This window comes from Coffea arabica, chromosome 6c, assembly GCF_036785885.1.
Source record: "Coffea arabica cultivar ET-39 chromosome 6c, Coffea Arabica ET-39 HiFi, whole genome shotgun sequence".
NCBI classification, from domain to species: Eukaryota; Viridiplantae; Streptophyta; class Magnoliopsida; order Gentianales; family Rubiaceae; genus Coffea; species Coffea arabica.
The window spans coordinates 25413731-25429016 of NC_092320.1; the positions used below are offsets into that span (position 1 = coordinate 25413731).

Below are 15286 nucleotides of genomic sequence, written 5' to 3' on the forward strand. Positions count from 1 at the left end.
GCTTTGATGCAATTGAAAATCAATAATCTATTAACATAACAATATTAAAACAAGGTATGGAAGATTGACAACAGGAGAAAAATTTAAAAAGAAAGGGGGAAGGAGATAGGGAAGTGCACACAGTATACTACATTAGTTGTTCTTACCACATGTTTGTGAGTTGGTACCTATTCGTATAGTAGCAATCTAATTGAAATGGATTGCTTCAAAATTGATTGCACTAGTGTAGATTTTAGGTTATGTGTATTAGTCCGAATATACATATTATTCAATATACCTGACATAGTGAAAAAGAATGGTTACAATGTATTTTAGTAACGTGCGTTTATATCATGTTGAATACCTATTGTTTTATGTGAACAAAGAGTGGCAGTGTAGCAATACTCTCATACAATTGTAAATTAGCAATCCATTAGAATAATTATATTTAAGCAAAATCAAGGAGATTGACAATAGAAGAGAAAAAATAAAAGCAAGGAGAGGGAAGAGAAGTGCAACACTATGAATCATTAATAGTTGTTACTTAATATTTGTCACTTGATACCTATTTGTATAGTAGCAACCCAGTATTTGAATTTCATGAAGTTAAATTTGATTGGTATGAGTGTGGATTATAGTACGTATTTGTTAGACTGAATATTCTTGATGTTGAGTGTTCTGAATATGCTATATCATACTTAGTAGTGCATTTAGAATATATTTGATTATAACAGCATAAGCAGCAGCATCCCATAGCAATTGAGGGAGATGTGGCTGGTGAAGCACCCCTAACAAAGTCCACCATAGGTGATTTTGATTCACAACTCCAACATAGGTGATTTCTGATCAAGTAATTACTATTGTTGGCAATGTGATAGATATTTATGCAGCTGAATTAAAGGCTCCAAAAAGCATTTCAAAGATCCCACTACCATTATAACTAGCTTTACATTCTGGTGGTCATGCTTATAGTGGTCAGATGGCACAAGCACTAGCACAGTTGGCTTTGGGGAGCATAAAAAGGAAAGGTTAGTGTAAGTTGAGAATTTAAATACTCTGTGTGATAATTAATTGCAATTACTTTCTATTTTCAATTTGTAATCAATTTGGCTTAAACTATCGCTCACTAGATTAAGTACTGGCATTTACTGCTTTGGTTTAGCTGCCATCTCCTAAACAATTCAATATTTTGTCTATTTTGCTTACCAATGTGATAAATAGAACTCTGCACTTGGGTTGGTCATGGAGACAAAGTTTCGAAGGGAAATTGACTTCAGTAGTTTCACCTTCAATGTTGTCAATATTCCTCACCTATCACCCGATAACGTGTAATTTTCTAGCGACTTTAATATTCATGATGAAGTACCAAGATCACTACAGTGAAAGGTTGGCTCTGCATCATTTAGATTTATTGAAATTCCTCATATCCCATAACATGTAAAGCTAGTTGTTTTTATATTGAATACATTTTGTGGAAAAATGAATGACTGGAGTTAAAAAATTTGCAGGAAAACGATACCAAGTATTGGTTGCTATACACAGCTTAGTTATGTACTTCAGAGAACAATGCTAACTTCAAGGAAATCATAATGACCTTGCAGATTCCAAATAGAACGAGACTAACTCTTACTGATGCTTGAAGTCATATGTACACTAAAATGACTGCTTGCAAGTTAATAAACAAATGACTATATTCAGATAGTTTTTGTTTTTGTTAAGGTTAATAGATGGAAAAAGTTCATCCATGTTAGAAAAATAATAGCATTTTTTTGTAAATTTGTGAATGCAATAAAAATGAATAGTGTTGTAGTTGTGTACCTCTTTCTGGCAATTATTGGAGCTATTGTCTAGCACATAAGTTTGACTAATTATTGGATTTCAATTGATTCCATTAAACAAAATAAAAGTTCTTCTAATACACTAAATTAATTGGTGATATTTTGAACACTGTGTAGTACTTTTACATGAAAACAAATTGATCATGTCAAATTTAGTGCTTGTGTGCCTACATAACAGGAAATAAAGTGTTCCTGATCAGTGTAATGCCATTTACACAAGTTGTACATCCTTATGAATCACTTGTACAACCTCACAACACAAGCGCCATAAATTTGGCACTACTTGAATTTTAACAATTTAGGATTCCTAACATACCACGAAAGCAAACCATTCTTGATCGGTGTAATACCATCTATACAATTTGTAACTCCTTATTAATTGTTTATACAATTTCACAATACAAGTGTGATAAATTTAGAATTACCTAAGTTTTAGGAATTCGGGATTCCTAATGTAACACAAAATAATATATTTTCAATCAGTATAACACCATGTACACAAGTTATACATCCTTATTAATTGCTTTTACAACCTTACAACACAAGCATCATAAATTTAGCACTACCTGAGTTCTAGCAATTTTGGATTCCTTGCACAATATGAAAATAAATCGTTCCTGATCGGTGTAACACTGTCTACATAGTCTGCAACTCATTAATTGCTTGTGTAACCTTACAACACAAGTGTAATAAATTTAGGACTACCTAAATTCTACCAATTTTGGGCTTCTAATGTAACACAAAATAAATGATTCCTAATTAGTGTAAACACTATCTACACAAGTTGTACATCTTCACTAATTGCTCGTACAACTTCACAAGACAAGCATCATAAATTTAGCACCACCTAAATTCTAGCAATTTAGGATTCCTGACACAATACCTGACCAATGTAACATTGTCTACACAATTTGTAAGTCCTTATTAATAGCTTGTACAACCTCACAAACACAAGTGTGATAAATTTAGAACTACCTAAATTCTAGCAATTTAGGATTCCTAACATAATACAAAATACACCTTTCTTGATTAGTATAATACTGTTTAAACAAGTTTTACATCCTTATTAATTGCATGTACAACTTTACAATATAAGCGTCATAAATTTAGCACTTCCTGAGTTCTGGCAATTTAGGATTCCTAACATAACATGAAAATAAATCGTTTCTAATCGGTGTAACATCTTCTGCACAATTTGCAACTCCTTATTAATTGCTTGTACAATCTCACAACAAAAGTGTGATAAATTTAGGACAACCTAAGTTCTAGCAATTTAGGATTCTTAATGTAACATGAAATAATTTGTTCTTGATCAATATAACACCATCTACACAAGTTGTACCTCCTTAATAATTGCTTGCACAACCTCAAAATATAAGTGTGATAAATTTAGCAGCTGCTCAGGTAGGCTCTAATCATAATAATTGTATTTCTATTATGAAGTTATACAAACAATGGAAACTATATTACAAGCCATTTCAAGAACATTACATCCATTCCTTATCCTCTATGAACAATTTGCAAATTTGATTAAGATGAATATAAATAATTTCATGTTTTGCAATTCACTTTAAACTCTAAAATTTACACAACAGATTTGTCGATGTCACAAACAAAGATACATAAAAATTTATTGGTCGATGTTACAATGTTAACATTGTTCTTATGGCTGGCTGGATGCGATTTCTATTGTCTCCTAGCTGTGGTGACAGTAATAAACCAGCTTAAACATTAAACGGATCACTTTCAATTATACATGACAAAGGAGAAGAGTTGTACAAGCATAGAAATGGTACTCAAATCTTCTTCAGCAAATACAATTATAGATTACCTGGACTAATAACAGGATTGCATTGCTTGCTTTTTCGTGTAAATTTGATGAAATTGCCAAAGAGGTCTAAACTTTTCACAAAATGCAACAAAAATGTTGTGAGTGTGAAAAGGTTCATTTACAACAACTTATCAGCTATAACAAGTACCTTGAATGATTGCAAAGAAAGCTATATAGTACCCTTGGCAAAACTATATTTGTTGTAAAATTTATAGGCATTATCTTCTGTGTCAAACTCTATTCCTAATTGTGGAGTTCCACCTTTTATCCACTTGCTGCTTTCCACAATGCCAATTCCTAAAAATCACACATGTACGTTAGTTATCACAATATGACCCATTTAATGTACAAGTTGTGCAAAAAGGTTTTACATGATTATCAATTACATATAAGGTATATCCAATCAGATGCCCATTGTACAACTATATGAACTCCATGAAGCCAATGAACAATAGTATAGTAACTTCATTCTCACTTTATGTGTTATACAAATGACGTGACAGTACATAAGAACCAATAACCAAATGCAAATTTAAGTAATAGGCTAGCTTTTATAAATTTATGATTACACCAGCATACAAAACATACAACACTACACCATACCCACTAACAATGTGCACACTTTACAGAAATATGCAAATATCAACTATACCAAAGTTTCTAAAATGCAATCTAACTCGCATAGCTACATTCACTGTGCTATACAAACTATGTAAGGAAGAGAAAGGTGAAGACTTAATTATACTCGTACTGACAAATTAACAAATTGCAACTCACACGGTCTACACTTCTAAAAACACTATGTTCATAAGGTATATCATGTAAATTAGCACTAAATTATGCAAAAGCAAATCCAATCCAAGATGTTGCACAAGTTTGAGACTTCTACAACTAGTAAAAAGGTGTGCATATCACTGCCCTCCATTTTACAATATACATACTGTAATTTTCACCTAACAAGATGTACACTATAGGAAACATATTGTACATAACCACACACTATGTGTACAGTTAGTTCTTAATCGATGAGTAACAAATTACACACTCTAACAGACACAAAGTACATCACTTAGTTCTTTATATATGTCGTGACATCCACTGAATAGCTTATGATTTACTCATAAATCATATATGGGCAATGCATACTCTCTAAGGCCCGATGACAAAGTAATGAAATTTGCACATGTGCACTCATACCAAACTAGTGTAACTATTGCATCGCTCTTTGTACAAACACATAAACAAAATGATTGGCCATCATGTAATTGTTCATCATTTTATCATATAGTCCTCATACACAAACTTTACAAATGATTTCTTTCGTCGATCACGATTGTATATTTTTTAGCCTACAAGTAACCACAATTCAATAAATGGGTTAGTGCCATTACCTTCGTCGAACTCCGACATTGTGTTTGACCATCATGTTGTATATGGTTTGCTTCAAATCGCTGTGCACTTTACCGAATTTGCCGGAGATGGATATAGCTGTATTTGGCCTCTTCCCTATTTCATATCACCCTCATTATGCTTGGTGGTTGGAATATTGTGTGGTACAAAGTTACTGCACCATTCTTCTCGATGATTCCATAGTTGAAATCCACTACTAACATAAGAAAGACAAAATGCACCTTCCTTCTTCAGTTCAAATTACCCCACACATCTCCTTCCAATAGATTCTGCCCTCCTTCCCAAAACTTAATGTATGCAAGTTTATCTTTCTACTGATTTTTTCCTTTCCTAGCTAGACAGAGAATGGTGTGTTTGTTCAATATTATGGTAGGTGATTTTTCTCGAGTTTCATTTCAAAGTCACAAACCAAATAATAAATTCATTTCAAATTTTGAAATTTTGAAAAGCCCGTTTGGCTCTGACAGAGTCTGTTAGAGTAAGCAATCCCTTTATTTTTTTTATTGGCCTAACTAACTGAAACGAGGTCATTTTGGCTTTGCTTATTCCTTGGCGATATGGCTGCTGTTGGACCTCTTGTTTAGTAATGTGAGAGGACTGCTTCTGAACGATTCCTCTGATGACCGTTTATGTTCCAAATCCACAAGAAAATACAATCGTGAAGATTTTGAGACCTCTGACCTCTGCAATAGAAAAAATTACTTCAGAAACAAAAGAAACTAATGAAGCAACAAAGTTGTCATAAAAAAGGTAGAAAGCAAACAGGTCTACAAGAAAACACAACCCTAAAGATTTGGAGACCATTGCTGATGCTGAAAAAATTATCAACCTCAAGAAAAAGCAAAGAACGAAAAGAAGATAGCCCATCAAAAAGTTTGAAAAGAGTTTCTTTTTTCATGCATATCAAATACTTTGAATTTCTTTTCTTGCACATTTAATCTTTGCAACTAATTAAAACTCTACTCATTACATTACAATACACAATTTTTACTTCCAACACTATAATAGTTTCATCTAGTATAATTAATTTTACATAGTGAATATTGATAAGTGCATATTTTGAGCATTTTAAGTGTTTTTTATTAGTTATTTTTTGTGTGTTTTAACTACTTTTATAACTAATGAACTAAGTTTCTAGTGAAAAATATGCATTTTGTGGTTTAAAGTGTGAAAATTGCATTTCCAAGGATTTTAATAGTGAAAACTTCATGTTTTGTAGGTTTAATGATTCAATCATCAAATGGCATGAATTGAGAAGATAATTGGATGGTTGATGATGGCTTGAAGTGATAAAAAGAGAATATGAAGTGCAAGAGATGAAATGCAACAAAGGAAGTTTTACAGCTTTAACACCCTGTGGTATTTTAGCTATATCTTGAGTTACAAGTATTGGATTGAAGTGATTCTTATACCATTTTGAAACTAAGACATAGATATACATTTGGTATGAAGATATTGAAGTCCAATTCAGTCGTTTTCATTGTCAAAAAATCAAAATACGGAAGTGCAATTCTATTGTCGAAAGCTGAAATAGTGTTTTGACCAGTTGCGGGTATTTTGGTCATTAATCGGTCCACAGAGCTCCAAATTGCATAATTCTTGATGAATTGGAAAGCTAACTCAAAGGGTTACAACTTTCATATTTAATACAAGAGTTAGTTCAGCCTCCATCATCAAGAAAATATCAGTTGAAATTGGACCAAAACCAAAGCAAGGATGAATTCTGCCCAGAAAATGCAAACCTGTAAAGGAGAAAATGTAGGGTGCAATAAGTGACCTAAGGTCGCGTATTCAAGGTCGCATATTCTAGTTTTTCTGCTGAAACTTGCTCTGCAACTTGTTTTGCAATCACACAATTTTTCCAACCCATCTACAATTCAGAATTTCGGCTATATCTGACCAAGAAGAGTGTGGAAACTTGGAGAACAACTCTTGATGAGTTCAAAAGCCAACTTTGCCAACCAAGAAACAACTCACCTTCATTTTGAATTCTTTATAAATAGCAGCATTTGGAGAACATTTTCACAACTTTGGAAGATTAGAGAAAGTCCACAAAAATGTAATCTTCACTAGAGTTTCCTTAGTTCATTAGTTAAAATAGTATAGTATTGGTAGTGTAGTTTATCCTTTTGTATTTGTAGCTACATTTGGATGAAAATTGAGGAATAAAGATGGAGAGGTTGATCTCACATGACAAGGGTGATATCTCTTTTACTACTTTCTCTCTTGTATTGGATTTCATATTTAACTATAATGCAAGTTTGGATTTATGTTTCAATATGTGTTTGTAAAGTTTATGCCTAGAGTATGGATGAACTTGCTATATCTTGTTACTGATATTTACTTGATTATTTGATGATATTATTTTGAGCAAGTTATTTATCACTTTTGTTTATGTAACTATGATTAACCGGCCATTAATTGTGATAATCTTAAGCTATTACATTTGCAATGAGAATTGAAATTTAACACTAGTTCAATGAAGTGATAAATCTAAAGAGTATACTCACGAGAGTAGAGGTGTATCTATGTGGCTTTAGTGACTTGTTTCATGTAGTTTTTATAGAAGAAATGAACTTGTAGTTAATTTCATAACCACAAGAGTAAGTATGACTTAATTACAAGTATAGTTGATTCACTACGAGAGTAGATTTCACATATATTAGGAAATTACGCCATAACTAGCCAAAATAATAGCATTTACTTAACCGATAATGTCATTTGCAAGAGTAGTAAGGAATTTCATACCTCTAGCAGCTTTCTATTGTATTTTTGTTACTTTTATAGTGTAGATTTAATTTCTTGTACTTGTGATAGTTTAAATAATAAAAAGAGTTCGAAAACCATCGGTAATTGACAATCTTTCCTATGGGATCGACACCTAATAGCCCTATGCTCAATAAAATACTTGTGAAAAATCACGTATGGGATATTTAGAATTTATAAATGTAAAACTTGATTGTGAAATGAGTTTATTGTTATATGTATACTCCGCACTCGTCAAATATGTCACCATATCCTTTAACTTTCTCGCCGCAAAACCTCATTAGAGTTGGGCAAATGAGTGGGACAGATAAAATAGAGCTCCAACAAGGGAGCCATTAATATGAGTGGCTTGCTCTGAATGCTTGTAAGCTGACCGTTGATTTGGGAAGCGGTCTTGCTGATCCGAGCCATCAACGATTGACCCTACTAGAGTGTTAGGATTCAGAGACTAGGAATTCATGAAGTTGATGTGGAGGGAGGAGCATTGGATCTTTGCTGGGTGGGCAGCTAAAGAAGATAGGAAGAATCCCCTACAATGGATCCTCATAGGATATCTTGGGTAGTGTCCCGCATATTTTCAGCAAATAGTCCACCTGAGATGTACACACACATATATAAATACACTACTACTAATGTACACCCATTAAGAGTGCATTTGCTAAAGCTCAAGTTTAAAAATTGAAATTTAAAATCTGAAATCATTAATTTACTGAATTGTTATGTATTAAATTTAATACACTTGGGTGTATATCACATTCAGTGATAAGTGAATAGTTTATCACTTATTTTTGGAATCAAATTTTGTCCAGAAAATTCAGTACCACTTAATTAATTAAAATGTTTAATTTTTTGTTATCAAATGCATTTGAATATGTTAAGATCTGAATCCATTAAATTCTTTTTCCGTTACAATGTCTAGAGCAGCAAAAAAATGTGAGAGAGAGACTTACATGACAATCTTGTACCTATTTTTCGACAATGGTTAGAAGCCGTCTTGGCGTGACAATGGTTCCACCGCAGTTAATGACGGCATGGGCTTGCGTTAAGCACTTGGCATAAGTAACCCGTAGGAAAGACGTTGATGTCGCATATTGCATGTTGTTGTGCCAATTTTTTTTTTCAAACGATAACAAATTCATTAATCATGAACAAAAATTACAAAGCTGGAGCACTTGCTCCTACATCATCATTGGCTAAACTAGTCAGCCATTCAGGAAAAGATTCCTGCCACTCAATTTCATCCATCAGGTTAATGGAAAATTTTGCCAAGTGATGAGCTACAAAGTTACCTTCTCTTTTGATAAAGGAAAAGGAACACTCCGTCAAATCTTGTCTAAGCTTTAAAATATCAAAAAGAATGACTCCAATCTTTGGATCCTCTGCCTTTCTCGCATTAATTTTGTCAATTATTCCTTTACAATCCGATTGTATCATGACATTTCTCCAACCCTTTTGCTTTGCAATATTCAACGCCTGTCTGATAGCCAGACCTTCCTCTACAGCCAGTTCCCCAAGTTTGTCCTCACTATCTGTCCATGCTCCAATCAAGCCTTCATCATCCTTTCTGGCCACAATCCCCCTCCCCACTCTCTGTTTCTGTGTGTTCAGACTGGCATCAGTATTCATGATTATATAACCCTTAGGTGGTAGTGACCACCTAACATCTTTTATAGCTTTGTCCTCCCCTGTTTTTCTGTCAAAGGCATTCTCACTCCCTTCGTTCATATACTCTAACCATTCCAGCATTGCCTTATTCACAGTCTCCCCAGAACACCTTCCCTCTCTGTTAAATTGGATACCATTCCTGGACTTCCACACCTGCCATAGAATATTTATAGTAAGAACTATGTGATCCCTCCCCTCAACTCTCTCTTTGGCATCCATAAGACCATTCCACCAAAGCCAAAAATTGTGTCTGAAGTCCAACAATCCATCCCATCTAACAGGTGCAGCTTTCCAAATCAATTTTGCATGTCTGCAAAAAAACAACATATGTTCTAGAGTTTCTGTCTTCTCTCCACAGCATACACATGTTAGGATCGAAGACAACCTAAAAGGAGGTGAATTATGTTGATTAAAAAACTAATCAAGTTAAAGGCACTTTTTGTTCAAAATGAAATTTACCCTCTTTTCTAAGTGACCACACAATGTAGCAATTAGTAAGAAAGCACGATTGTTTAGGAGTAGAAGAAATAAACAATTAAAAGATCACAATATAACAATAAGTAAATAAGAAGAGAAGAATTGCAAACCAATTGACTACCAAACTCCTCTTGAACTTGTAGATCAATTTATAGAACAAGCTTCTTCAAGTTGATGAAGTATAACTAATCTTGTGTACAAATGAAGGTTCAATTCCTTCTTACCCCAAACTCCACTCGGTCAAGTAAGGAAGTTTTACTATATCTCAGGACAACCCTCATAGAGCTACACTATTGAAGTATTCACTCACAAATGAAAAGTTTACAATGAACTTCACACCACCAAGACTACAAATCTTCTTTGGAGAGTGTTTTCTCACTAAAACTATTCTAGATCTTTTGTCTCTTCAATGTGCAAAAGTTATTTAAAGTTTCTGACTATGCTCTATTTATAGAAGATCAAGAAAGTGCTTCATTAATACTTCCAACTGATAGAAAATAGTTGAAGAGTCAACTAGCTGTTGGAGTATCAGACGTCCGGTAGTCTGGTTTCTTGCATCTGACAGCAAGCAGTGAGTTTGAAAAATCTTCTTCAATTCTATCGGACGTCCGGTGTTTGCGTTCGAAAGCAGACAATGAGTTAGAAGGAATATCTCAATTCTATTGGACGTCCGGTATTGTCTTTGTGAGCGTCCGATAGCTTTCGTCGAATTTGAATGATCCTATCGGACATCCGATACTTGCGTCCGATCGAGGTCAGTGAGTCAGGGGGAATGTCTTATTTCCTTCGGACGTCCGGTGGTGGAGTTTTTCATGCGTCCGATGTTGCGCAATAATTATCGGACGTTCGAACCAAGCGTCCGACAGCTTTCAACAGCCTTTGTCCCTTTCATTTGCACTTGATCTTTGAATTTGATTTGTTTCATAACTAAAAATATTTCTTAAAAAGATATTAGTATTATCCATTGTTTTGTAAACATCAAAAGATAAGAATTAAGATTAACATTCTCCCCCTTTTTGATGATGACAAAACAATGGATGGAAGGAAGTAAAATGAGGAGAAACTCCCCCTTACTCATAGCATCCCAAACCAGCATCAAATGAACTCCCCCTTACTAATAGCATCCCAAACACATCTATTTTATAATTTCTCCCCCTTTTTATCATCATAAAAGTAGAGTAATTGCATAAAAAGAACAATAGCTGCAACCATCATCAGTCAATAACAGAAAAATCACATCAAAAGAGACCAAAAAATAACAATAAACATCAATGAAACCAACATTCATACCCACATTCATATCAACCGAAATCCATTAATTATTAAAAATATCAAAGGAAACTCAGTTCAAAATATCAGAAACATTAAAAAAAATTATAAAAGAACGTTATGAATAAAAATCTGATCATTCTTACCAACATCTCTTACTCTAATTTTTTGCTTTTATATCATCTCCAAATGTCACTTTGCCACTTGATTTTGTTTTGAATTTGATGAATGTGATGGATCACCGGTCATGTGTCTTGAGTACCAACTGTCTACAAACTATTTTGATTTTTTATTAATGTTCACCAAATTCACCTACTCAAGAGTTCAAGAATTAATATTTGGTACCCTTTAATTTTTGGGTTTTTGAGAGTTAGTATCATGTCTAACTATCCATATGCATCTCATGCCTCTTCTCATATTTTTTCTCACATAGCAATCACTTTTTATGTGACCTTTTTAACAATAAAAATTATACATAACCAAAGAGTTATTTGTAAAATCAGGTTTAATAAATCTTACAAAATTATTTGCACCAGAATTTAATTTCTTCTCATGAGCGCCAAAATGAGTTTTTGTTTCATTTCCTTGAAAACAATTTTATTTTTTATGTTGAAACAACTCATTTAAATTATTCATTCTTCTTTTCAAATCACCTTGCTCCTTTTTTAACATTTCACAAAGTTTTATTTTTCTATCAAATTTATTTTATAAATCAATCCCATTCTTTTTCAAAAAATCATTTTCAGTTTTCAACATCTTGTTTTCTTGAATAAGGCGTGTATTATCATGAAAAAAAAAACTAATTTTGTATTTTAATTCCTTATTTCTAACATAAGATTCTTTCAAACTATCATGCAACTTTTTAATAAAAGATTCAAGATCATCATCAATTTCATCATCACTATCAAATTGAGAGCTATAAGTTGTTATCTCATCATCTCCAATGGCCATGAAAGTCAATTGAGCAGATTCATCTTCCTTTTCAATTTCACCATCGGAGTTGCATCCATTCTATGTGAACTGGAAGTTGTTAAATTTTGGTTTTTTTTCACCGTTCATCTTTTTCATTGGACACTCACTCATGTAGTGTTTAAATTGACCACATTCATAGCATTTATCATCTTATTTTTTGTTGGCCTCATATCTTCCTTTGTTTCTTGCATTGTTGAATTAATTAGAATCTGAATTGCTAGGTCCTCCTCTTCTAAATCTCCTTTTGTTGAGAATCCCCTTGAAACTTCTTGTAATGAGAGCAAGATCACTGTCATCAACTTCCGCATCTTCTCCATCCAAGGAGGCCGAATCATTTTTATCTTGAGATACTTTTAGAGCAATGCTCCTTCTTACCTTTGCATCTTCTTGCTCTTGTACCTTATTCTTAAGTTTCAACTCAAAAGAAGTCAGAGAATTAATAAGTGATTCAATAAGCATAGTATTCAAATCTTTAGTCTCTTCAATAGCAGTCACTTTACTTTCCCAATCTTTGGACAAGGCATTCAGGATTTTTCTATTTTTCTCACCTAGAGAGTATTCTTTTTCTAATACTTCTAAATTCTTAATGAAATCATTAAATCTACAATACATTTGATCAATATTTTCATGAGCCTCCATTTTAAACGATTCATATTTAGTAACTAAAATAGATTTCTTTTGTTCTCTAACATTCTCACTACCTTCATGAATTTCTTTTAGCTTGTTCCAAATTTCTTTAGTTGACTTGCAACCCTTGACTCTAATAGATTCATTTGAATCTAAAGTACAATATAACACATTCATGACTTTTACATTTAAAGTGAGATAAGTTCTATCCACAGCAGTTAGTTCACTTCTCATTTTTGGTCTAGATCTATGAGTATTTTTATCTATAAGATAAGCATTATATGAACATTCACTAATAATAAACCACAATTCAATATCAATTGATTGCAAAAAAAATAATCATTCTTTCTTTCCAACTCATATAATTTGACCCATTAAACATAGGTGGTCTAATGACAGAATGTCCTTCAAAAAACATGATATTATTGGTTGTCATTTTTACTTCTAAGCCAATTGAACTTAATCTCAAGGAGACTAAGATCTGATACCAATTGTTAGGATCGAAGACAACCTAAGAGGGGGTGAATTAGGTTGATTAAAAAGCTAATCAAGTTATGGGCACTTTTTGCTCAAAATGAAATTTACCCTCTTTTCTAAGTGACCACACAATGTGGCAATTAGTAAGAAAGCACGATTGTTTAGGAGTGGAAGAGATAAGCAATTAAAAGATCACAATATAACAATAAGTAAATAAGAAGAGAAGAATTGCAAACCAATTGACTACCAAGCTCCTCTTGAGCTTGTAGATCAATTTATAGAACATGTTTATTCAAGTTGATGAAGTACAACCAATTTTGTGTACAAAGGAAGGTTCACTTCCTCTTTACCCTAAACTCCACTCGGTCAAGCAAAGAAATTTTACTATCCCTCAGGACAACCCTCACAGGGTTACACTATTGAAGTATTTACTCACAAATGAAAAGCTTACAATTAACTTCACACCACCAAGACTACAAATCTTCTTTGAAGAGTGTTTTCTCACTAAAACTATTCTAGATCTTTTGTATCTTCAATATACAAAAGTTATTTGAAGTTTCTGACCATGTTCTATTTATAGGAGACCAAAAAAGTGTTTCATTAATACTTCCAACGGATAGAAAATAGCTGAAGAGTCAACTAGCTGTTGGAGTATCGGACGTCCGGTAGTCTGATTTCTTACGTCTGACAGCAGAAAGTGAGTTTGAAAATTTTTCTTCAATTCTATCGGACGTCCGGTGCTTGCGTCCGAAAGCAAACAATGAGTTAGAAGGAATATCTCAATTCTATCGGACGTCCGATATTATTTTTGTGAGCGTCTGACAACTTTTGTCGAATTTGAATGATCCTATCGGACGTCCGATACTTGCATCCGATCGATGTCAGTGAGTCAGGGGGAATGTCTTATTCCTTCGGACATCCGGTGGTGGAGTTCTACATACGTCCGAAGTTGCGCAATGATTATCGGACGTTCTAACCAAGCATCGACAGCTTTCAGCAACCTTTGTTCCTTTCATTTGCACTTGATCTTTGAATCTGATTTGCTTCATAACTGAAAATATTTCTTGAAAAGATATTAGTATTATTCATTGTTTTGTAAACATCAAAAGATAAGGATCAACATCAACAACACATCTATCATCTCCTTTTCTAGTTCTCCTCTTCAGTACCTCATTTACTGACAGTATTCCCCGTAAACATTTCCATATAAAATGTTTCAGTTTATTTTTGGTATTTAGACTCCATAAAAATTTCCAAACTCCAGAGTTTTCTTCATTTTTGCTGTTATTCCCCTCCCCATACTCAGTCTGCTCCTTCCTGTTGTTCATCTCTTTAGCCATTACATAACCAGTTTTGATTGTGTACTGTCCAGAGAAAGACCTTCGCCAAACAGTCTATCCTTGCTTTCACATGCACTCAGTGGGATACTCCCTATCCGAGCACAATCTTCCTCACTAAAAAATGTCTGCATCAAGTCCTTTCTCCAGCTGCCATTACTGATCAATTCCTGCACTCTTGAAATTTGGCATCCTTCTGGTTTCCTGGAGTGAACCATTCCATTCCCACTATTCATTATCTATTTGTCCTTCCAAATATTAATGGTGCTTCCATCACCAACTCTCTTCCTTACTCCTTTTTCTAATAGGTCCCTAGCACTAAGGATACTTTTTCACATCCAGGAATCTCCACCTCTTTCCTTTGTTTTCCAGATAGAGGTTCCTTTAAAATATCTCTCCTTGGTAACCCTGCTAACTAGAAGACTAGGATTTGTCAACACTCTCCAAAGCTGTTTAGCTAACATGGCCTTGTTAAAGCACTAAAGATCCCTGAACCCCAAACCCCCTTTCCCTTTCACTTCAGATAACTTGTCTCATCTAATCCAGTGGATTCTCTTTGCCTCCTCACTATCCCCCTACCAGAATTTTGCCATTTGTCTACATATATCCTTACATAAAGTTTTGGGCAGTTTACAGCA

The 15286-nt window shown here is 33.7% G+C and overlaps 1 protein-coding gene across 1 annotated transcript; it reads right to left on the minus strand.

Annotated features, from left to right (window-relative positions):
* Window positions 1-8979: 8979 nt before the first annotated feature.
* LOC140008709 (uncharacterized) lies at window positions 8980-14884 on the minus strand. The gene is made up of 2 exons (XM_072053562.1): window positions 14655-14884; window positions 8980-9799 (listed from the first exon to the last, which is right to left on the minus strand). The coding sequence occupies exons 1-2, from the start codon at window positions 14882-14884 to the stop codon at window positions 8980-8982; spliced, it is 1050 nt and encodes a 349-aa protein (XP_071909663.1).
* Between the last annotated feature and the right edge of the window lie 402 nt (window positions 14885-15286).

Coding starts and splice junctions, on each gene's coding strand:
- LOC140008709 (XM_072053562.1), bottom strand. CDS start 14,884: ATGAATAGTGGGAATGGAATGGTTCACTCCAGGAAACCAGAAGGATGC. Junction 9,800..14,654: donor ACACAATCAAAACTGGTTAT/GTAATGGCTAAA, acceptor GTTTTTTTGCAG/ACATGCAAAATTGATTTGGA.